This window comes from Sapajus apella, unplaced genomic scaffold, assembly GCF_009761245.1.
Source record: "Sapajus apella isolate SASKATOON/1434 unplaced genomic scaffold, GSC_monkey_1.0 scaffold110, whole genome shotgun sequence".
NCBI lineage: Eukaryota > Metazoa > Chordata > Mammalia > Primates > Cebidae > Sapajus > Sapajus apella.
In genome coordinates this window covers 3,210,197-3,232,670 of record NW_022437050.1, presented here as the reverse complement: position 1 = coordinate 3,232,670, position 22,474 = coordinate 3,210,197, and the positions used below count along the sequence as shown (strand labels likewise).

At 44.6% G+C, this 22,474-nt stretch overlaps 1 protein-coding gene across 1 annotated transcript in view; it reads left to right on the top strand.

The window, feature by feature from the left end:
• Window positions 1-22,024, top strand: part of GNA12 (G protein subunit alpha 12) — a 118,677-nt gene extending 96,653 nt beyond the window's left edge. Inside the window, exons 3-4 of the mRNA XM_032259584.1 lie at window positions 18,360-18,410; window positions 20,072-22,024. Of these exons, the coding sequence (XP_032115475.1) occupies window positions 18,360-18,410; window positions 20,072-20,641 (621 nt within the window). The 3' untranslated portion in view covers window positions 20,642-22,024. The remainder of the gene's footprint in view (window positions 1-18,359; window positions 18,411-20,071) is intronic.
• The last annotated feature ends 450 nt before the right edge of the window (window positions 22,025-22,474 follow it).

Here is a 22,474-nt window from a genome sequence, read left to right as displayed (position 1 = left end):
TGGGTGCTCTGCTCGGGACCTCGCAGGCTGGAGGCTGAAGGCTGGTGTACCTGGGCCATGTTCTCATCTAAGGCTTGTCGTTCTTTTTCAAGCTCACTGGTACTGGCAGAATTCATTTCCTTGCAGTCGTTTGACTGACATCCCATTTTCTTGCCAGCTGCAAGCCGGGGGCCTCTGGCAGCTCCTAGGGGAGCCCTTACTTCCTTGCCACGTGGCCCCTCCTCTCACAAATGGCTGTATGCTTTCTTCCAGGTCAGCAGGAGATCACCTCTTTTAAAAGACCCACCTGATTAGATCGGGCCTGCCAAGATCAACTCCTTTTTTTTTTTGTCATTTGAGACAGAGTCTCGCTCTGTTGCCCAAACTGGAGTGCCACTGGCACAATCACGGCTCACTGCAGCCTTGAACTCCCCAGCTCAAGAGAACCTTCCACTTTAGCCTCCTGAGTAGCTGAGACTACAGGCATGTGCCACAACACCCAGCTACTTTTTAAATTTTTAATAGAGATGAAGTCTCACTGTGTTACTCAGACTGACTGCAAATTCCTGGGCTCCCACCTTGGCATAAGCCACCACATCTGGCCCAAGAGTACCTCCTTGTTGACTAACTTAAAGTAACCAAATCACAAAACTGATGTCCCCTCATATTCCCAGGTCCCTTCCACACTCCAGGGGAAGAAATTGTACAGGGGCAGGTGTCATTGAGGCTCATCTTAGAATTCTGATAGCACAGAAATCTTTTCCTAACTCAGGATCACAAAGATCTTCTCCTATGTTTTTGTTTGTTTGTTTGAGACAGGGTCTCACTGAGGCTATAGTGGAGTGGCACGATCATGGCTCACTGCAGCCTCAACCTCCCAGGTTCAAGAGATCTTCCTGCCTCAGCCTCCTGAGTAGCTGGGACAGTAGGTGTGTGCCACCACACCTGGCTAATCTTTAAAAATTTTTTCATAGAGATGAAGTGTCACTATGTTGCCCAGGCTGGTCTCGAACTCTTAGAATTATAAATGTGAGCCACTGCACCTGACCTTTTTTTTTTTTTTTTTTTAAACAATATTAGGCTGTTTTTTTGTTTTGTTTTGTTTTGGTTTGGTTTTTTGTCTATGGGTTTGCTAGGTGAGGCAGTTTTTGTTTTTATTTTGGCTTTGTATTCCAAGTGAATGTCAACACCTGACATCCTATGTTTTTTTAAGTCCAGTTTTAGTCATCCCGTTTGAATTAGATTTATATAGAAGAAGAAGATAAGAGTCAATGTCCTTTTTTAATTTTTTGATCCTCCAAATGAGAGATTTTTGTTTGTTTGTTTTCTTTTTTTTTTTTTTTTTTTTTTTTTTTTTTGAGACAGAGTTTCACTATTGTTACCCAGGCTGGAGTGCAATGGCACGATCTCGGCTCACCGCAACCTCCGCCTCCTGGGTTCAGGCAATTCTCCTGCCTCAGCCTCCTGAGTAGCTGGGATTACAGGCACGCGCCACCATGCCCAGCTGATTCTTTGTAGTTTTAGTAGAGACAGGGTTTCACCATGTTGACCAGGATGGTCTTGATCTCTTGACCTCGTGATCCACCCGCCTCAGCCTCCCAAAGTGCTGGGATTACAGGCGTGAGCCACCACCGCGCCCGGCCGAGATTTTTTTTTAAGTTCTGTGAAGGTCACCAGTTTTTCCAGCACCATTTGTTGAAAACCTTTCCTTTCCTCATTTGAGTTGCCTTGACAATTTTTTAAAAATCAATTGGCCATATATATATGGGGAGGGGGCCTGTTTCTGGACTCTCATTTCTGTTCAGTTGATCTATGTCTTTTCTTTTGCCAGTGCCAAACTCTGTCACTTTCTGACAAGTTGAAATTAGGTATTATAAAAACTCTGTTCTTCTTTTATGAAATGGTTTGTTATTCTGTGTTGTTTTGAAGAGATAAATTTTAAAATGAGCTTGTCAATTTCTACCCATAAAATGCCCACTGGGATTCTTATTGAGATTCGTGTTGAATCTATAGATCAATTTTGGGAGCATGAGCAACAATTTTGAATCTTCCAGTTCATGAATATGACATAACTCTCCAATTATTTAGGTTTCAATTTTTTTGCCCAAGTGTTCTGCAGTTTTCAGTAAAGAGATTTTTCACATTTTAAAAAAATTTCCTGTTTCAGCCAATGCAGTAAGGCAAGAAAAGAAAATATAAGGTAGACATATCAGAGAAGAAGAAATATGACTATTTCTGTTGACAGATGGCACAGAAAATCCCAAGGGATCTACCAGAAAAGTCATAGACTAGTGAGTCACTAGCAAGGTTACAGGATACAAGATCTATATACAAAAATATAAATTTTACTTCTGTAGACTAGCAACGAACAATGGACACATGGGAACAAATTTTAGAGGCAATACCATTAACAGTCATTTTAAAAATGAAATACTGTGATATAAATTTAACAAAACATTTAGAGAACTTGTTTGATAAGAAGCACAAAACACTCACTAAAGAAATCAGAGATCTCCACAAATAGAGACGTGTTATGGTCATGGATTGGAAAATTCAACATTGTAAAGATGTCTGTTCTCCCCTAATTGATATACAGATTTGATACAATTCCTATTAAAAATCTCAGCAAGGTCTTTTGTAGATATAGATGTGATTATTCTAAAATTTATCTAGAAAGGCACTGGAATGGCCAAAAATGTTTGAAAAATAATAAAGTAGGAGGGCCCCTCTCCCTGATTCCAAGGTTTGTTGTATACCTGCAATGCTCAGGCCTGTGTGGTGCCAGCGCAGGGAGAGATGCAGAGGTCAGTGGGACAGACCCCTGGGTCGCTCCCTACCAACATGCCCGACTGATTTCAACCAAGGGCAGAAGCAACTCAGTAGAGCCTTTCAACCAAGGGTGCTGAAGTAACTGTGTCTCTTTAGGGAAGAAAAAGTGAACCTTGACCTAAATCTCTTACCTTACACAAAATTAATTCAAACCAAGTTACAGATTTAAATGTAAAATGCAGAACTCTAACGCTTGAGAGGAGGTTACAGTAGAAACTCCTTAGGGCCTAGAACTTGGTGAAAAATTCTTAGACATGATACCCTAGTGATCCATAAAAGAAATCAAATTTTGAAAAGTAATTTTTGCTTCCTCAAAATTTGAAATGATCTTTTTTTTTTTTTTTTTTTTTTTTTTTTTTTAGGTTGGGTTTTGAGGTTTGGTCTCACTCTTGCCCATACTGGAGTATAGTAGTGTGATCATAGCTCACTTCAGCCTCAGTCTCCTGGGCTCAAGCAGTCCTCTTGCCTCAGCCTCCCCTAATAGCTGGTACTACAGGAACGCAACACCATACCCAGCTTTTTTTTTTTTAAGTAGAGATGAGGCCTCACTGTGTTGCCCAAGCTGGTTTCGAACTCTTAAGGTTAAGGGATCTTCCTGCCTTGGCCTCCCAAAGTGCTGTGATTACAGGTGTGAGCCACCACACCCTGCCCAGATCCTTTTAATAAAAGCATGAAAGACAAGCTACAGACTGGGAGAAAAATATTTGCCAACTACATATCTGACAAAAGACTCTTTATCTAGAAAATATAAAGAACTCTCAAAACAGAACTCAACAGTACGAAAACAATCCAAGTAGAAAATAAGCAAAAGATGTGATTTCAGCAAAGAGGACATGCCAATGGCACATAAGCACATGAGAAGACACCCGTCCTCTCTAGCCATTGAGTCACTGCAAATGAAGGGAAATGCAAACTCAAGACTGCCTGGAAATGGTACTACATACCTATTAGAACAGATAAAATAAAAAACAGTGAATATAGGCCAGGCGCAGTGGCTCATGCCTGTAATCCCAAGCACTTTGGGAGGCCAAGGTGGGTGGATCAACTGAGGTCTGGAGTTCGAGACCAGCTTGGCCAACCTGGTGAACCCCGTCTCTACTAAAAATACAAAAAAATTAATTAGCCAGATGTGGTGGCAGGCACCTGTAATTCCAGCTACTTCGGAGGCTGAGGCAGGAGAATTGCTTGAACCTGGAAGACAGAGGTATCAGTGGCAAGATGGTGCCATTGCACTCTAGCCTGGGAAACAAAAGGGAAACCCACCTCAAAAAAAAAAAAAAAAAAAAGTGAAAATAACAAATGCTGGTTGAGGATACTGAGAAACTGGATCTCTCATTCATCACTGGTGGGGAGGTAAAAGGGTACAACCCATTCTGGAAAAGAGTTTGGCAGTTTCTTAAAAGAAAAAAAAAACTAAACATGCACTTATACAACCCGGCAGTCGCACACATTTCATCCTAGAGAAATGCAACTTATACCCATACCACACCTGTACATGAATGTTCCTAGAGCTTTATTTGTAAAAGCTAAAATACAGAAACAACCAAAATGTCTCTAGATTGGTAAATAGTTAAATAAACTGTGGCCCATTCAGACCATGGAATTCTACCAGCAATGGAAAGGAACAAGTTACTGACACATGCAACAGTGTGGGCAAATCCCAAGGACATTATGGGGAGTGAAAAAAAAGCCAATTTCCAAAGGCCACATGCTGCCAGGTGCAGGGGCTCACACCTGTAATCCCAGCACTTTGGGAGGCCAAGGCAGGAGGACAGCTTGATCCCAGGAGTTTAAGACCAGCCTGGGCTACATAGCAAGGTCCCATCTCTACAAAAAATTAGCCAAGCGTGGTGGCATGTACCCCAGCTACTTGGGAGGCTGAGGCAGGAAGATCATTTGAGCCTGGGAGGAGAGTTTGCAGTAAGCCATGATCATGCCACTGCACTCCATCCTTGGCAACACAGTGAGACCCCATCTCTTTAAAAAATAAAAAGCCACATGCTAAATGCTTTCAATTTACACTCTAGAAAAGGTAAAACTATAGGAACAAGAAACAAATCAGCGCCTATACATTCTAGAGACGGAAATCCGATTCGTGGTTGCCAGGGGATTAGGGATGGTAGAAGGCGGAAGGTGGCTGTGACTATAAATTGGTAGCACAAGGGAGACCGTTGTGGTGGTGGGACAGTTCTGTCTCTTGATTACAGTGGTGGTTACACAAATCTAAACAGGTGACAAAGTGCATGGAACCACACACACATTGTACCAATGTCAGTTCCTTTGGTTTTGATATTGTACTGTAAGTACTAAAGATGTAACCATTGGGAAAAATGCATGACATGTCCACCTATACCTCTCTATGCAATCTTTGCAACTTCCTGTGCATCTATAATTATTTCAAGATGAAAAGTTATGGCAAAAAAAATATTTCACGCTTCTTAGTGCTATTAGAAATGGAATTGCTTTGAAAATATTTATATTCCATTGGTTTATTGCCAGTATATAAAAATATACTTGATTTTTTACGTTAATCTTGTATGTTGTGAATGTGCTAAACTCACTGATTGATTCTGTTGTTAGCTTTTTTATAGCTTCCTTAGGATTTTGTTTGAACAGTTAGGTGATCTGCAGATTGTTTTATTTATTGCTTTTTAAGCTTTTAGGCGTTCTAACTGTGTGTTGACCAGAAGCAGTAAAAGTGGGCATCCTGGCCTTACACTGGATGTTAGGGTGAAAGTATTCAGTATTCCACCATGACTTAGGATGTTAGTTGCAGAGTTTCCATAGATGCCCTGTATCAAACTGAGGAAGTTTCTATTTGTAGTCTGCTGAGAGAGTCTTTTTTTAAAGCCCTGAATATGTGTTGAATTTTTTTCTGCATTTTTTTTCTGCATCTGTTGAAACATTTGTATTTTTTCTTCCTAACTTTGTGAAAATAGTGTCTATCTCCTACTGACATTTTTTATGTAGTTAGGTTTAAATTGCTAAGGTTTTGTTAAAGATACTGTGTCTGTTTTCAAGCAGGGGGATTGGTCTGTAAATTTTTTTTTTTTTTTCCTGATAATCTTGTCACTTTTGGTACCAGGATTATGCCGGCTTCATAAAAGGAGTTGGAAATTATTTCTTCCTGTTTGATTTTCTGAAAAAGTTTGCGTAAGTTAGTGTTAGGTCTTCTTTAAGTGTTTGATAGAATTCACCAGTGAAGCCATATCGTCCTGGAGTTTTCCTTTGGGGAAGTTTTGTTGTTGTTGTTGTTTTATAACAAATTCAGGGTTTTTTTTGTTTGTTTCTTTTAGTTTGTATTTTTTTTTTTCTTTACAAATTCAGTTTTTTAAAGGGCTATTCAAAGTTTCTATTTCATACAGTATCGGTTTTGGGAAATTAGATTTCTTAAAGCAGTTTGTTCATATCACCTAAAATGTTCAATCTGTTAGCATAAAGTTGTTTGTAACATTCTGTATATATTTTGATGTTTGAAGGAGCTGTAGTATAATTTTTTCATTCCTGATATTGGAGATTTGTTTTTTTCTTAATTTCCCTAGTTAGAAGGTTATCAATTTTGTTGACTTTTTTTTTTTTTTTTTTTTTTTTAAGATCCATTCCACCACCTGAGGGCAGAATGTTGTCAACATTTTTAAATGACCAACATTTGGTCTTGTTCATTTTTTCTATTGCAAAATTCATTTCCATTTCATTGATATCTCACCTTTGTTATTTTCTTTCTCCTACTTACCTTGGGTTTAAAGAAAGAGCTCTTCATTAAGCTCTTTGAGGTAGAACCTTTGGTCAGTGACTTTGGATCTTTTTTTTTTTTTTCCTCTTCTGTAAGTCTTTTTTTTTTTTTTTTTTTTCCTTTGAAACAGGGTCTTGCTCTGTTGCCCATACTGGATTGCAGTGGTGCAGTCTTGGCTCACTGCAGCCTTGGCTTCCTGGGCTCAATCGATCCTCCCACCTTAACCCCCACCCTGGCCAAGTAGTTGGGACTACAGGCACATGCCACCATTCCTGGCTAATTTTTGGATTTTTTTGAGGAGACATGGTTTTGCCACATTGCCCAAGCTGGTCTTAAATTCCTGGCCTCAAGCAATCTGCCTGCCTCGGCCTCCTAAATTGCTGGAGTTACAAGCATGTGCCCCTTACCCGTCCCTAATGTAAGCTTGTAAAGCAACAGATTCCTGCCCTAAGTGCCACAGTAGCCACATCTCAAAATAAAAATGTTAGTATTTTAACATTGTCTTTAAATTCAAAATACTTTGTGATTTACTTTGTGACTTCTTGATTTTAGCATGTCTGGGTACCGCTCCTGGTGTGTGCGTATCTCTTGCTTCTGTTCCCATCTGTCCTTGTAAAACTGCCCACCTTTCCATTTGCACCCTCAAATTAATTATAGTTATTTCCATTCCCAAGCTGATAACTCTAAAACCTTCGCCATATCCAAATCTGGTTCTGAGGCCTCCCTTTGTCTCTTCACACTGTGTGTGTGTGTGTCTGTTAACAAGTGGTACAGTAGTCCCCCTGGTCTGTGGCTTCACTTTCCATGGCTTCAGTTGCCCGCAGTCAACTGTAGTCCAAAGGCAGTTGAATATAGTACAGTGAGATGCCTTGAGAGACCACATTCACATAGCTTTTATTACAGTGTATTGTTATCATTATTCTTTTTTTTATTGTTTATCTCACTCTACCTAACTTATCAGTTAAACTTTATCATAGGTATTTGTGTATAGGGAAAAACAATGTAGATGGGGTTGGGTATTATTCAAGGCTTCAGGCATCCACTGAGGGTCTTCTAATGTGTCCCTGGAGGATAAGGAGGGGACTTCAGGTTTTGGTTTTTTGGTTTTTTTTTTTTTTTTTTTAAAGAAGCTGGGCAGGGGCCAGGCAAGGTGGCTCACGCCTGTAATCCCAACACTTTGGGAGGCCCAGGCGGGTGGATCACCTGAGGTCAGGGGTTTGAGACCAGCCTGACCAACATGGAGAAAGCCCATCTCTATTAAAAACACAAAATTAGCTGGGCATGGTGGTGCCTATCAGTAATCCCAGCTACTCGGGAGGCTGAGGCAGGAGAATTGCTTGAACCCAGGAGGCAGAGGTTGCAGTGAGCCAAGATCACACCATTGCACTCCAGCCTGGGCAACAGAGCGAAACTCCATCTCAAAAAAAAAAAAAAAAAAAAAAAAATGCTGGGCATAACTTGTCAGTTGCAAGCTCTAGCATCATCTTCTGTTTCTGGTAAACTGTGATTCTCTGTATTTGCCTATGTGTCTTTCCAGTTTGGGGGCAGCAGTGTGTCCTGTGATCTCAGCTTTCTGATGGGTCTAAGCAGAGCTGTTGATTTTCAGTTTGTTGCTGTTGTGAGGATGGGAGTGACAACTTCCAGACCCTTTACATGTCAGACCAGAAGAGTCTGACTTCTTTGACCTGTGGATTCTTCAGAAGTATGTTATGTAGTATCCTTGCTATGAGTTTCTTCATATTTATCATATTTGGAATTCGTTGAGCTTCTTGAAATCTGTAAATGTATGTCTTTCACCAAATTGGAAAGCTTTCTGCTTCTAAAAACATTCTCTGCCCCACTCTCTTTGTTCTCTCCTGTGAGATGCCAACTACTTGTGTATGAGGCCTTTAGGAATTGCCCCAAAAATGCCTGCATCTCATTCATTCTTTTTTTTTCTTCTTTTTTTGAGATTGGATCATTGGGTCATCTATATTAATCCAAATTCGGTGGTCACTAATTTTTTCCTCTCTCATCCCCAGTCTGTTATTAAATTCATCAGTAAATTTTTAAATTTCAGATGTCGTATATTTTAGTTCTGAAATTTTCATTTGATTCTCTTTGTTTTCTGTGCATCTGCTAAGATTTTCTATATCTTTATTCATCATGAGCATTTTTAACCTAATTGAGCCTAATTATAATAGCTGCTCTAAAGTCTTTGTCAAGTCATTCCAATATCTGGGTTATCTGAGTTGATAACTTCTGATTATTTTTGCCCCTGATGATGAGCACCTTCCATGTGTTGAATAATTTGATTGTATCCTGGGCATTATGGATGTTGTTTTAAGACTCTAAGTCCTGTTCTGTTCATCCAACTAATGTTGATATTTTTGCTTTAGCAAACACTTAACTTGGTGAGACCCAAACTACCAACTTGGTCATGCCTGTGCTGGTGATTGCTCAGATCACAGCAGAGACCACTTTCAGTCTGCCCCTCTGGTTGAGGGGTCACCCAAGCTGTTGGGCAGAGTTGATGCCCAGAACTCGAGGTCTCCCTCCACTGGCTCTCTTCTTCCTGGAGTTCCCACCTTACCCCCTTGGCAGCCCTGGTTGCCCCTGCTCTGTCCTCTTGTTCTTCTAGCGAAAAGGACTGTTGCCACATGCCACCATGCCTGTGGCTCACAGGTGAAGCGATTGTGCACCTGGAAAATTCAGAAGAACCTACAGATATATTATTAGAATGAATACAGAGCTTAGCAGAGTCACTAGGCACAAACCAATATGCAGAAATCAATTGTATTCCTATTCACTAGCAACAAAGCATTAGAAAATGGAAAAATGTTTAAAGATACCATTTAAGAAACACCATAAAAGATTACATGCCTAAGAATAAGTCTAAAGAAAATTGTGCAACACTTGTGTGCAGAAAATTTGTAAGCATTACCAAGAGGAATTAAGGACCTCATTCAAAATCAAAACACCACAGATGTTTTGGGGGGACAGGGAGGGTAGAAATCGACAACTGACTTTAGAATATGGAAATGCAAAGGGCCAGCGAGACTGAATGCTGTCTTCACTTTGAGCACCAAAGTAAGCTAGGATACAGGTGAATTACAGCCCCTGGAAAACAATAGCATCTGTGAGTCCTTGTAGACAGCTATGAGATTATCAAGAGGAAGGGGACTCTTGTTGACCGGTGAATATCATCCATAGATCAGCAAGCGTGGAGTGGCGCTGATTGGAAAATCATCTGTCATGTTAAAACACTGGAAACATCACAGAAACTCCAAGGATAGTGGGAAGCAGCTCTGTTCTTCAGAAATCTCAGTGTGGGACTGGTGTGGTGGCTCACACCTGTAATCCCAGCACTTTTGGGAGTCTGAGGCGGGCAAATCACTTAAGTTCGAGACCAGCCTGACCAACATGGCGCAACACTGTCTCTACTAAAAATAGAAAAATTAGCCAGGTGTGATGGTACACTTCCGTAATCCCAGCTACTCAGGAGGCTGAGGCAGGAGAATCACTTGAACCTGGGAGGCGCAGGTTGCAGTGAGCTGAGATCGCACTACCACATTCCAGCCTGGGTGACAGAGAGAGACTCCATCTCAAAAAAACAAATTCAGTGTTTCAGATGAAATTAAACTAAAGAGGGAATGACAACTACATGTCAATAACCTAAATTCTGTGCTGGAGGAGGAAAATGATCTATAGCCCTATCTGTATGTGTTAGATAATTAGATAATCTGTATATAATTAGATAATGCATTAGACATGGGAATTATTAGACAGCTATCCTAGATTAATACTCTTATCCTGGTGGCAGTGCCTTCAGCACTCTTATCTTCCTGAAGCAGCGCCTGAAGTTGCTGTGGTTGTAGAAGCAGGTGTCCTCGTTCTTAGGACATACCCACTGAAGTAGTTAGGGGTAAACAACTTGCTCTCAAATGATGACAGATTTTCAAACATCTGTGTATTGAAAGGGAAGGAACAAAGGATAAAGCAGATAAGAGAAGATGTTAACAGGTGAATCTAGATAAAGACTGTATGGATGCTTTGTACTGTTCTTGCAACTTTCCACATATGTCTCTGTCCTAGCCCCAATGAGGCTCAGAATTAGGGTTCTGGCCACTACAAAGGCTGGAATTCTGCTATGAATTTCCCCTAAAAGTAGAAAGGTGACAGCTCAACTGTGACATGCCCAGTCACTCACATGCTGGATTTTAGGGATTCTATGGTTGAAGCCTCTAGAAATTGGGTGAGCTCTCCCCACCCCCCAGCACTGTTATTTAGGTTTTGGGGTTTTTGTTTAAGAGACAATGTCTCACTCTGTTGCCCAGGCGGGAGTGCAGTAGCGCAATCATGGCTGACTGCATCTTCAACCTCCTGGGCTCAAGTGATCCTCCCACCTTAGCCTCCCAAGTAGCTGAGACCACAGGTATGCATGCCACCATACCTAGCCTAGATGCTTTCTTATCTAGAGGCAAGGGAATGTCTTAATACATGCTATAACATTTCTTTCTAGCTAATTTTTCTATAATGATCCCTGTGATACCAATGAAGAATTTATAGCTTTAAGGGCTGAATCTTTAATTTGAACTATTGAACATCTTACGAAACTGTCTAAGAATGAGCCCAACAGATACTCGTAAATCCACTGCTCAGTATTAATATGTGTTTACATTTCACCATTTTTGCCTCTGGTAGATGAAAATCCACAAGTTCATAATTGTATTTATCAGCTCAAGCTGCCTTAACAAAATACCCTGACTGGGTGGCTTAAACAACAGAAATTAATTTTCTCGCAGCTCTGGATTGGAAATTAGAGCTTGGGGTGCCAGCACCATCAGGTTCCAGTGAGGGAGGGCTGTCTTCCTTGATTGCAGACAGCTGGCTTCTCACTGTGTCCTCAAACAGGAGGGAGGGAGAGGGAGAGCTCTCCTATCTCTTCTTCTAAAGGCATTATCATGTCATGAGGTCCCCGCCTTCATGACCTCATCTAATGCCAGTCACCTCCCAAAGGCCCCATCTCCAAATACCATCACACTGCAGGTAGGGCTTCCACACAGGAATTCTGGGAGCATATGCACATGCAGTCTATAATGATAATGATACAAGTAGAACCACCTAGAAAAAATCACAAGGAATTGTCAGAAAACATCACACTGAGCTATTACTTCACAGCTAGTCAGATGGCTATAGTTTTCAAAAACCAGAAAATAACAAATGTTGGCAAGGATGTGGATACACTGGCAATTTTGTACATGGCCCATGGGCCTGTAGCCTGGTGCAGCCACTGTGGTAAACAGCTCGGTGGTCTTCAAAAAGTTAAGCACAAATTTACCAAAGGATTGCCAGGCATACTAACTCTTATAATCCCAGCACTTGAGAGGCCAAGGCAGGTGGATCATTTGAGATCAGGAGTTCGAGACCAGCCTGGCCAACACGGTGAAACTCCGTCTCTACTAAAAATACAAAAATTAGCCAAGTGTGATGGCACACACCTGTAGTCCCAGCTACTCGGGAGACTGAGTCAGGAAATTCACTTGAACCCAGGAGATGGAGGTTGCAGTGAGTGGAAATTGTTCCACTGCACTCCAGCCTGGGCAACAGAGTAAGACTTAGTCTCAAGGAAAAAAAAAAAAAAGAGAATTACCATAGGATGCCATAATTTCACTCCTAGGTGTATACTCAAAAGAAATGAAAACAGATATTCAAGCAAAAATTTCTACACAACTGTTTGTAGCACTGTTCACAATGGCCAAAAGTTGGAAACAGTAAAAATGTCCCTCAACTGACAAATGGAAAAACAAATCCCATGTCCATACAGTGGCATATTATTTGCCATAGAAAAGAATGAAGCACTGGCCCGTGCTACAGCGTGGGTGAACCTTGGAAATCCTGCGCCAAGTGAAAGAACCAGACACAAAGGGCTGCGTGCTGCGTGACTGCACTCCAGTGAGAGATCCAGAACAGGCAAATCCATGGAGACAAAAAGCAGATTTGTGTTGTCGGGGCTGGGCCGGGGCAGTGGGAGTGACGGCTGATATGCTGTAAAAGTGGTAGCTGTATAATATTTTGAATGTAGTAAATGCCACTGAGTGGTTCACTTCAAAATGGTGAGTTTTATGTTATGTAGATCATACCTAACTAAAGGAAGAACCCAGGCAAGGGGAGCCTGGTGCTTTAGGGGCCCAGTGTGGCTGGCGCTCCCATGGCTTCACCTTTGCACCTGCCAAGAACACACCACGCGGAGCCTGAGCTTACAGTTGTAGATGCTGCTCCAGGGCCAAGGACCCTGTGCAGCCCTTCCTGGGGTCTCACTACTGTGACCAAGGGGTGGCTGTTTGCCAGGCTTAGAGACAGCCACAAGGCCACACACAGGGCAAGGTGGCCAAAGTGTGGCCAGAATCAGGGGTCAGCTCCTCTACATTTTCACATTCTGGCAAAAAAAAAAACAGGAGAAGGCCAGAATTCTAGGTTCTGCCTCTAACCTTGGTATCCTGTTAGGTTCATTTGCTTTTGTTGAGTTCAATTTTGAGGGTTGGTTTTGATATAATTTTTTTTTTTTAAATTATGGAAGATGTTACATGGTTCCAAAGCCAAACACACTCAGAGATGTCTACTCCTCTCTCTGTCCCATTCCCCATTCCCTCCCTCCCTAGAAGCCATCATTTTTATCTGCTGCTGGCATATCCACGTTTCCTTTTCCAAATATAAGCAAATAGATTATGGGTTTTAGGCTCCCCGTGATTTCTTACATAAAAGGAAGCACACTCTGTTGGGTTTTGTGCCTTGCGCCTTTCCTTTGGCAGTGGGTATAGGAAACCTCTCTACAGCCACGGAGCTCTTCTCACTCCTTTGCTGGATCACAGCCCTCGACTGCATGGAGATCACAATTCATTCAACTAGCTTCTCTTACTGCACATTTGCTGCAGTGAACAACCTTGTGCCTACGTCACTTCGTATTTCTGCCAGTGAATCTTTTTTTTTTTTCTTTCTTCCTTCCTTTCTTTCTTTCTTTCCTTTTTTCCTTACTGTTGTCCAGGCTGGAGTGCAATGGTACAATCTCAGCTCACTGCAACCTCTGCCTCCCAGTTTCAAGCAATTCTTCAGCCTCCTGAGTAGCTGGGATTACAGGCACACGCCACCACACCTGGCTAATTTTTGTATTTTTAGTAGAGATGGGGTTTCACCATGTTGGCCAGGCTGGTCTCAAACTCGTGACCTCAAGTGATCGCCTTGGCCTCCCAAAGTGCTGGGATTACCGTCAGCCACGACACCTGGCCCTTCTACCTAACATTTTAGGATTATAAATTAGCAACAGACAATTCATAGATACCCTAGTTAAAACTTGAAAAGCTTCATTTTTATAATATATATTGATACGGTGCTTTCTCTCTTTTCCAGAACACTTTCACAGCTGTGATAATCACTTCATCTCATACTACCGCAGTGAGATGTCATAGGCATTCACTTAGCAAAGCCTGAGTTCAAAATGAGGATTTCTTTTGGGGAACTGTATAATATTTTTTAAAGTATTTTGAAAGGTTCTCTGTTGTTTGGTTAGCATCTCTATTCAGTGGAAATCAAATGCTAACTTTAAGTAATGAAATTGGAAAGCTAGCCTTTGGAGTAGTTTGCTGTTGTTTTTAATATACAGCAATTTTAAAATTAGTCTTTGTAATTTGTTGAAGTGAGTGAACTAGATTTTGGAATCCTCTAGCTCATCATTGACAAGCCCTGTTTTCAGTCAGTGTGAATGACCCTGTTTTAGGATTTTAGAGTTAACTTCACTAAATGCAGAAGCTAAGACAAGGCTGGGGGCACACTCTGGGAGGCCGAGGCAGGCAGGTCACCTGAGGTCAGGAGTTCAAGACCAGCCTAGTCAACCTGGTGAAACCCTCTACTAAAAATACAAAACTTAGCCCGGCATGGTGGTGTACACTTGTAGTCCCAGCTAATCAGGAGGCTGAGGCAGGAGAATTGCTTGAAACCAGGAGGGGGAGGTTACAGTGAGCCAAGATCACGCCACTGTACTCCAGCCTGGGTGACAGGGTGAGACTCCATCTCAAAAAAAAAAAAGGGAAACTGAGACAGCTCCTGAATGGGCAGATAGGGTTTAAACTAAAAGGCCCTCTGGCCAGGAGCTGGAAGTTGGTGTTTGTTTTCTTTGTAACCACTCTCTGGTCCTTGATCTCTCCTTACCTTGACCCTTACAGCTTAGACCAATCCACAGTTACCTTTGTTCCCTCTCACACCCCCATGGGATCCACATGGGCTGTCTTTCATGCATACCCTGTCAGTCTATGACATTGACAGAGAGGCAGGAACTAAACTAAGCTTGTGTGTAGAAAGGCTCCAATTAGAAGCAGAGGACAAGAAAGAACCAAAGTCAGCCCCTCATGTACTGATCTCGAGGGGCTGGTCTTGTGCAGGTTGAAAGATTTGAGGCTCTTTGATTGTGGTCCTAAATTAGCTGAAGGAAGTACGTGCGGCCAGCAGAGGTCTGTGAAGGGCAGCTTGCTGTGTGCAGGGACAGAGGTGATGGGCGAGGCTGCCATAGGGCCTGCCTGATGGTGCTGATGGAGCTCTTGAGTGGCAGCGAGCCCAGTGTGTGTCATCCTCTCGCTGGAGGTGTGGGTGACAGGTGCTTCCAAAGACTGCTGAAGGCTTCAGGCCTCTGCTGAAAGGTGGTCTCTTCATGGATATGTGTTGGCTTAGGTCTTGCCCAAAGTCACGACGTCACATCTGCCCGGCTGTGCCCAGGCCCCCCAAATCAACCTGCTGCTACTGCTTGAAACAGACAATGCCTCTTTCCCTGCCCACCAGCCCCTGCTCAGGTTCATCCCTTCTGCTGCTCGTGAGCGGACAGGCATATTCCTGGGACAGTCGAGGCAGAGGACAGGCCACTGTCAGGTGTGTGCTCAGTGGCTTGTGGTCCCAGCCTAGTGAATTCATTTCATCTAATTCACAAGTCCAAGTTTGTGTTACTCTTGAGCAGTGTAAGTTTTTCATGCCCAGGAGAGTCCTGAAAGCCTACTTTCGATCCACTCGTGTTTGCTAGATCTCAGGACTGCAGCAGCCTTCGAGAAGACTCTGGGTTCATCTTGGCATGCACAGTGCCTCTTTATAAACCCCCCAAGCAGTTAATTTCATGTGGACATCTCAGTTTCTACCACATGCTTTTTCTCTGAAGAAATGACTGAATTCTCCAGGGTTGAAAATGCATGGGATTTTAAACCTGGCCCTTTTAATGAGCTGGTGCTGTGAGAATGGAGGGAGTCTGTCCACACGATCTTCCCATGGGCTGCATGCCAGATCAGTGGGCGCATCATCGAGTGTCTGGTGGTAAACCGCAGTGAACCAAACCTCAGGGACAGCAAAGAGTGCAGACGTGGGTGACAGCATTCTGGATCTCACGGGGTTGTTCTGTTTCCCCTTCTTCCCTCCACTCTGGCCCCTGTTAGAGAGCTTGTGGCACGGGCCCTGGACCTTGCAGCTCAGTGGTCACTTTCCCATGGACCCCCTGGGCTGTTTCTCGAGGTGAGGCCGCCCTGGCATGAAACTAGATCCGACTCCACTCTTCTACCACCATGCAAGATGACCAAGAGTCACAGATAAGTTATGTCCATTCCAAGTAGTAAAAAACAAACTGCTATGGTAAGTGAGCCATCCTCATTCAGTCATTGGAGAGAAAGCAACAGTAAATATATCTTAATGTTAGTGATGGCTGTGTTGTAAAGTGCAGTTGGGTGATTGATTTCAGACTCAGTAGGGATGTTTAGATTCACACTGGGGGAAACGTCCTTCCTGTTTCCTGCTTCCCATCTCTGGCAGTCCTGATTGTGTCCTCTGTGGTGCTTTTCCCCTTTCATCCACACTGGGTGGAGCCTGTGCATCCATGGCTTTGTGTCCTGTGGTGGTAAGAGCACTGGCTGGGGCATGTGCGCCACTGTGACTCTCCATGCCCGGCCCAGCTAGAACCCCGCAGGAGAACTGTCTCTGCTTCCCTCATGCCTGGTGCCACCACCTGCCTAGGAACAGGCAAGGGTGGCCCAGGCTGTGAGCTGCTGTCACTCGCAGCTCCTTGGGGGAGGCTGTGGCCACAGGAAAGGTGGGGATGGCATCTTGATGCTTCTTATGCTTGCATGGCACCTCCCGAGGCCCAGGTGAGGGCAAGAGAGCAGGAGGAGGCAGGAGAGAAAGGTGCTGGGGAAGGAACTTGTCATAAATCAGGTGAGTGAGTGCTTCCAGCAGCTTCTCCCAGCTGCTTCCTGTCTGGGTATGGGAGGAGGCAGATGTGCAGAGGAGCAGGGAACTTGCCACAGCTGCAGGAAGACGGGTGCCACACAGGCCTCACGTTGGCTTCCCACATCACAGGGGCTTGGTGAGGAAGGGCGAGAGCGAGCATAAGAGGTCAGTCGTGCCAGGTGCTCAGGGTACCTTCTCTGCTGCAGAGCTGGGCCTCTGCCTGGGGCTCTGGAGAGCAGGTGGTCACGAGGTGCCGGTGCTCACCCCATCCTGCCACAGAGGAAGAGTAGGAGGTGTGCTGGCTCACACAGACAGCACTGAGATGGGGAGCCGTGTGTTTCTCTCCCCTCAAACCACTCACTTTGGAAACATCGAGGCCTTCATTCTAAAGTGGGAAGGCGGGCTCCTCACTAAAGGAGCTTCCTCTCTGCTTTCTCCTCACAGTCTATCTGGGACAGAGGAGGAAGAGATAGACGGAGCAGACGCTGGTCACCTTTCTCCATCCCTTAGGATGTCACGAGCTTTGGCGCCATCACCTAGTCCATTCCGGTGGCCTTCCTTCCTTAAAATTCTCCCGCATCAGCTTGCCACGTGTATATGACCGTGCCCCTGTACACTTCCATGAGAGCGCAGAAAGTGCCTGCTCTTCCCACAGCCCTGATGTCAAGGCAGCCTGGAAGCCTATACCCCACCTGCTGGTGTCTTGTCTGTAGAGCAGGGTTCAAAGTAGAATCTTTTAGAAAGCGGTATAATTGGTTTTTAACATTCTGCATTTTAAGGCAATCTTGTGCATACCTGTTCATGTGTGGGCTGCTTTGTGGTTGGGGGTTGCACGCCCTCCCGGCTCCTCTTGTGCCGCATGTGTGCCACGTGTCTGGTGGCGCAGCGCTTCCTGAAACGGGGCCCTGGGTGATTCTGCAGGGCCCTTCTCTCCACGGAACACGTCTCAAATTGTATCGATGTTTGGTCCAGGAGAAGACTGGCTGTCATTCCACCACAACAATCCAACTGGAAGATTCCCCTGTGTTTGCTACTGTAAATCAGGTCATAAAAATGTGGGAAGGGAATAATGGACTCTTTCTGGAAACTGGAAGATGTTTTGCCATATGCGCAAAACATCTTCCAGTTTCCAGAAAGAGTCCATTATTCCTTTAAAGACAATGTCTTGGGTCCCTTGGGCTGTCTTTGACAGAAGCAAGACTGGACCCAAGAGCCGAAATCTAAAATCTTATTCTAGTCTCACCTTCACAGCAGCACGGCCAGGAGTGGGCCAGCCTTCGTGTCTGGAAAGAGAGTCACCTGTCGGGGCCCAGCATCCCACCATGTACCAAAACCCAGCAGGGAAAACTGAAAAACCGCCAGAATTTAAATATGGGTGTTGGAGCTAAAGAAACTGCATTAAAAATTTTCTTAAATTGTAGAAGTTTTTTATTTTAGAAAACACACGGACACTCTTTGCCCTTTTGCTTCGCTTTCCTGTTCACACAGAGGCAAAATCCCACTGCTCTTACCCTGTTAGGTTCTTGTATTTGCCACATCAGGATTCCTCTATCAAGACTGAGCTGTGAATATTCTTCCTTCCTGACAGGGGGAGTCGGTGAAGTACTTCCTGGACAACTTGGACCGGATCGGCCAGCTGGTGAGTAAGCACCCCCACCCGAAGAAGCTGGGCTCCAAGATTAGAAAACATTTGTCCAGAGACCAAAGCAATCCACGTCGTGAGGGCTTGGCTGGACTTACAGGCCAAGCTTGTTCTATTACATTACCACGAGTAGCATTGTAACATTATGCTCTCTCTTAGATCAGGGCTTCATCTCAGCAGGGAGGGGGAGGAAATTGCCCTGTGAGAATGCCTTTCACCGTAAAGGAGACAGACAGGAATTCTTGAGTGAAAAAAGGAGGACTTCGTTTATCTTACAGAAAATTCAAACATTAACAAAAACGAATAGTCTAATGAAACCCCAGGTGCCACATTATCACTGATTGCCAGTCTTGTTTCAGCAACCCTCTCCCCACCTCCAGGAGCAAATGCGTGGCCATGTCATTTCACTAATAATATTTTAGAGTGTACCTCTAAAAGATGACTCTCAAAATCTTAACCACAATACTGTATAGCTCCTGAAAAATCAGTAATTCCTTGTCAGCCTAGTCAGTTTGGAGATTTTCCCTGTTGTCTCATTAATGTTTTCTTGTTGATTTTGCTTTATTTTAACAATTTGAATCAACAACCTAATGAGGCCCATGCATTGCAGTTGGTCAGTATCGCTTAAGTTTTCATCTGTCTGCCTCTATCCTTTTTCTTTCAATGTATGTATTGGAGTAACTGGATTATTTATCCCGTAGGGTTTCTTACCATCTGGACTTTGCCCTTCCACCCCTGTAGTGTTATTGAAGATGTTTCTCTGTCCCCTGGATAACCTGTGGGCGGTGGGCAGACCTCTAGATCGAGGCTTGATCCTGTCCCTGTTGCTCTTTTTGCAAGACAGCTGCCTGAGTGGTGCATGCACTCATCACGAGAGGTGGCGTTTTGTTTTTGTTTTTATTTTTGAGACAGGGTCTCACTCTGTCACCCAGGCTGGAGTACAGTTGTGCAATCATAGCTCATTGTAGCCTCAACCTCCTAGGCTCAAGCCATCCTCCTGCCTCAGCCTCCCAAGAAGCTGGAACTACAGCATGCAGCACCATGCCCAGCTAATGTTTTTACTTTTTGTGGGGTTTTACTATGTTTCCCAGGCTGGTCTTGAACTCCTGGGCTCAGGTGATCTGCCCGCCTTGGCCTCCCAAAATGCTAAGATTACAGGCGTGAGCCACCATGCCAGGCCCAAGACTTGAAGAATTTTCTAAGAATAACAAATACATTGCAGACTGAATTTAAATCACATTATAAAACCGAAATTAGTTCATAGTAATTTAGTTCACCTAAATTAGTTTTGGAAGCTGTAAGCTCTGGAAGTTAGAAAAATAAAAAGGTATCTCTGGTATGGAAACAAAAAAAAATGGTAAATTCCCTCTGGAGAAGAAAATGGATGTGATTTTCATCTGGGTCCTGTCCATGAGTGTTCTGATCATTCGTCTGCAGACTGGTGAGCCTCTTTTCATTTTGAAATAAAGTATTTGATTCTTCCACTTTCTGTTTCACGGCCAGTTGATAATTTTATAAATGAAATTTGCTTTTGGTATTTTGTTCAACCTCTTGTAAAAGTTGGTCTCTTTCCTTCCACCCTATCTTTTTGCCATCTTTTTATTTTCATGTGTTCCTTCTTGCTCTCCTAAATGACTGCCTCATCCTGTGTTTTACAGAATTACTTTCCTAGTAAGCAAGACATTTTGCTGGCTAGGAAAGCCACCAAGGGGATTGTGGAGCATGACTTCGTTATTAAGAAAATCCCCTTTAAGATGGTGGATGTGGGCGGCCAGCGGTCTCAGCGCCAGAAGTGGTTCCAGTGCTTCGATGGGATCACGTCCATCCTGTTCATGGTCTCCTCCAGCGAGTATGACCAGGTCCTCATGGAGGACAGGCGCACCAACCGGCTTGTGGAGTCCATGAACATCTTCGAGACCATCGTCAACAACAAGCTCTTCTTCAACGTCTCCATCATTCTCTTCCTCAACAAGATGGACCTCCTGGTGGAGAAGGTGAAGACCGTGAGCATCAAGAAGCACTTCCCGGACTTCAGGGGCGACCCGCACCGGCTGGAGGACGTCCAGCGCTACCTGGTCCAGTGCTTCGACAGGAAGAGACGGAACCGCAGCAAGCCGCTGTTCCACCACTTCACCACCGCCATCGACACCGAGAACGTCCGCTTCGTGTTCCATGCTGTGAAAGACACCATCCTGCAGGAGAACCTGAAGGATATCATGCTGCAGTGAGCGGGAGAGCCCCAGTTTCCAGCGTCCATCAGCAACCTCTGAGGCTGTGGCTCGGGCTCTGTGTTGTGTGTCGTCTCTGTGGTCCTTGAGTGGGTTTCTCGGATCCGTGCCCTCAAATACCTGGCTCCAGAATGCTGTCAGCCCAGCCCAGCCAGTGAACTCCAGGCAAAAGGACATGGACACTGTCATGTTAGCTACTGAATCCTGGGGACGAGTAAAACTACTGAAAATCCAAGGGATCATTGTGTTATTAATACGGAACATCTAATAACACTGCTTGCTTTTCTTTACAGAAATGTTACTCTTTTTCTGACACAATTTGAGGATTCTGCGTGTGTGTATGTGTGTGTGTGTGTGTGTGTGTGTACGCACGCGCGCACGCTCTGTCTTTAATGACAAAATCACAAAAACCAGCTGGCCTTGCAGATGGCTTTTCTAACTCGCAAGTCTTCCCTGAGACAGACTAACCTGAGAGCTTTGCCTAACAGTAGCTTGTAGAGATCGAGTGCACGCCAATGCTGCTAAACTCAGTGCCTGAGCCCGGCCCTGCAGCCCCAGCCGCAGTGTCTGAAGGCCACCTCCCAAAGGGAGTACGTTGCCTTTGCAAACTCCTGTGCCAGTTTTCCTAAGAGCCCCTCATCCAGCCTTTTAGATAAAGCTGAGGAGCCATGCCTAGGATCCCCTCCCAGCTCTGAGGACAGGATGGGGGGCTCTGCAGGTATGGATTCACCTCAACGCCCCTGCAGGGGACTCAGTCCTTCTTGCCCTGCCAGATGCCCAACAGCACAAGATGGAGTGAGACAGGATGCCTGCGGTGACTGCTGCTTCATCCGTGCGCACACAGTGGTGCTCTTCACCCCTAGCCACCCCGCCCAACCTGATGGCAAAGACAGAAACCAGGTTGCCTTGCAGATGGCTTTCCCATCCTGCAAGTCATCTGCTCACATGCAGTTGGCAGCACATAGCGCTTCCTTCTTTCAGAAACATTCCTCTTCTGGGGCTTCAGAAAGCTGGCAAGGCGACGAGCAGAGCTTTCGTTAAGGCCCTAGCTGCTTGGCGAGCTAACAGCTGACCTTTCAGGAAGCCCACAAATGCTGGAGGAATCTGGGTTTCTCCACACTGCCACTCCACCAGTGCCTTCGGTTTCATTAGGAACGACCACGCCTGTTCTCAGCTCTCCTAAGGCTGATTCTCATCAAGGCCCCCCACTTCTGTGACTGCTTGCAGAACAAGTAAACACTCTCGGATGCCGCTGTCCTGGGGGAGTCCACCCGAAGCCTGTGAATGTTGACGCGAGCTGGCCAATCCTGGGCCTAGCTCACTCGTCCAGCTACCTGCCAAGTGTCTTTCACTGTGTTTAAAATACATTGCATTCCAAGCTGGTCCCCTCTGTGTATCACTCTACTGAGAAATCCTGCCTAGTATGCTTGGGGATGTGTCCTAGCATTAAAAGCAAATGAAAAGCTTCCTCTTAATTGGCACCTGAATGTTGCTGTGGCTCAGTCACACATCCCAGGGCCCTGTCCCGAGGCCATGCTGCCCTTTTCGACAGAAGCCCTGGGGCAGATGCAGAAGCAGAAAGAGGAGGGAGGGGGACCTGCCTCTGGGTCACCCTGTCAGCACAGTGTTTTCATGAGGAGACAGCATGGACTCTCTCTTGTGGTGCCCAAGGGTGTGCGTCAGTGTTTGCTGGCTTACAGCTCTTACTTTGGCTGGATAATGAAGTTGCTGTTCTTGTACTGCATCCTTTGGCTCTTCACAGATCTAAAGGATGTGACCAGGGATTAGTGCCAATGACCACATTTTAAAGGAGAAAGAAAACTCTTGGTGGGT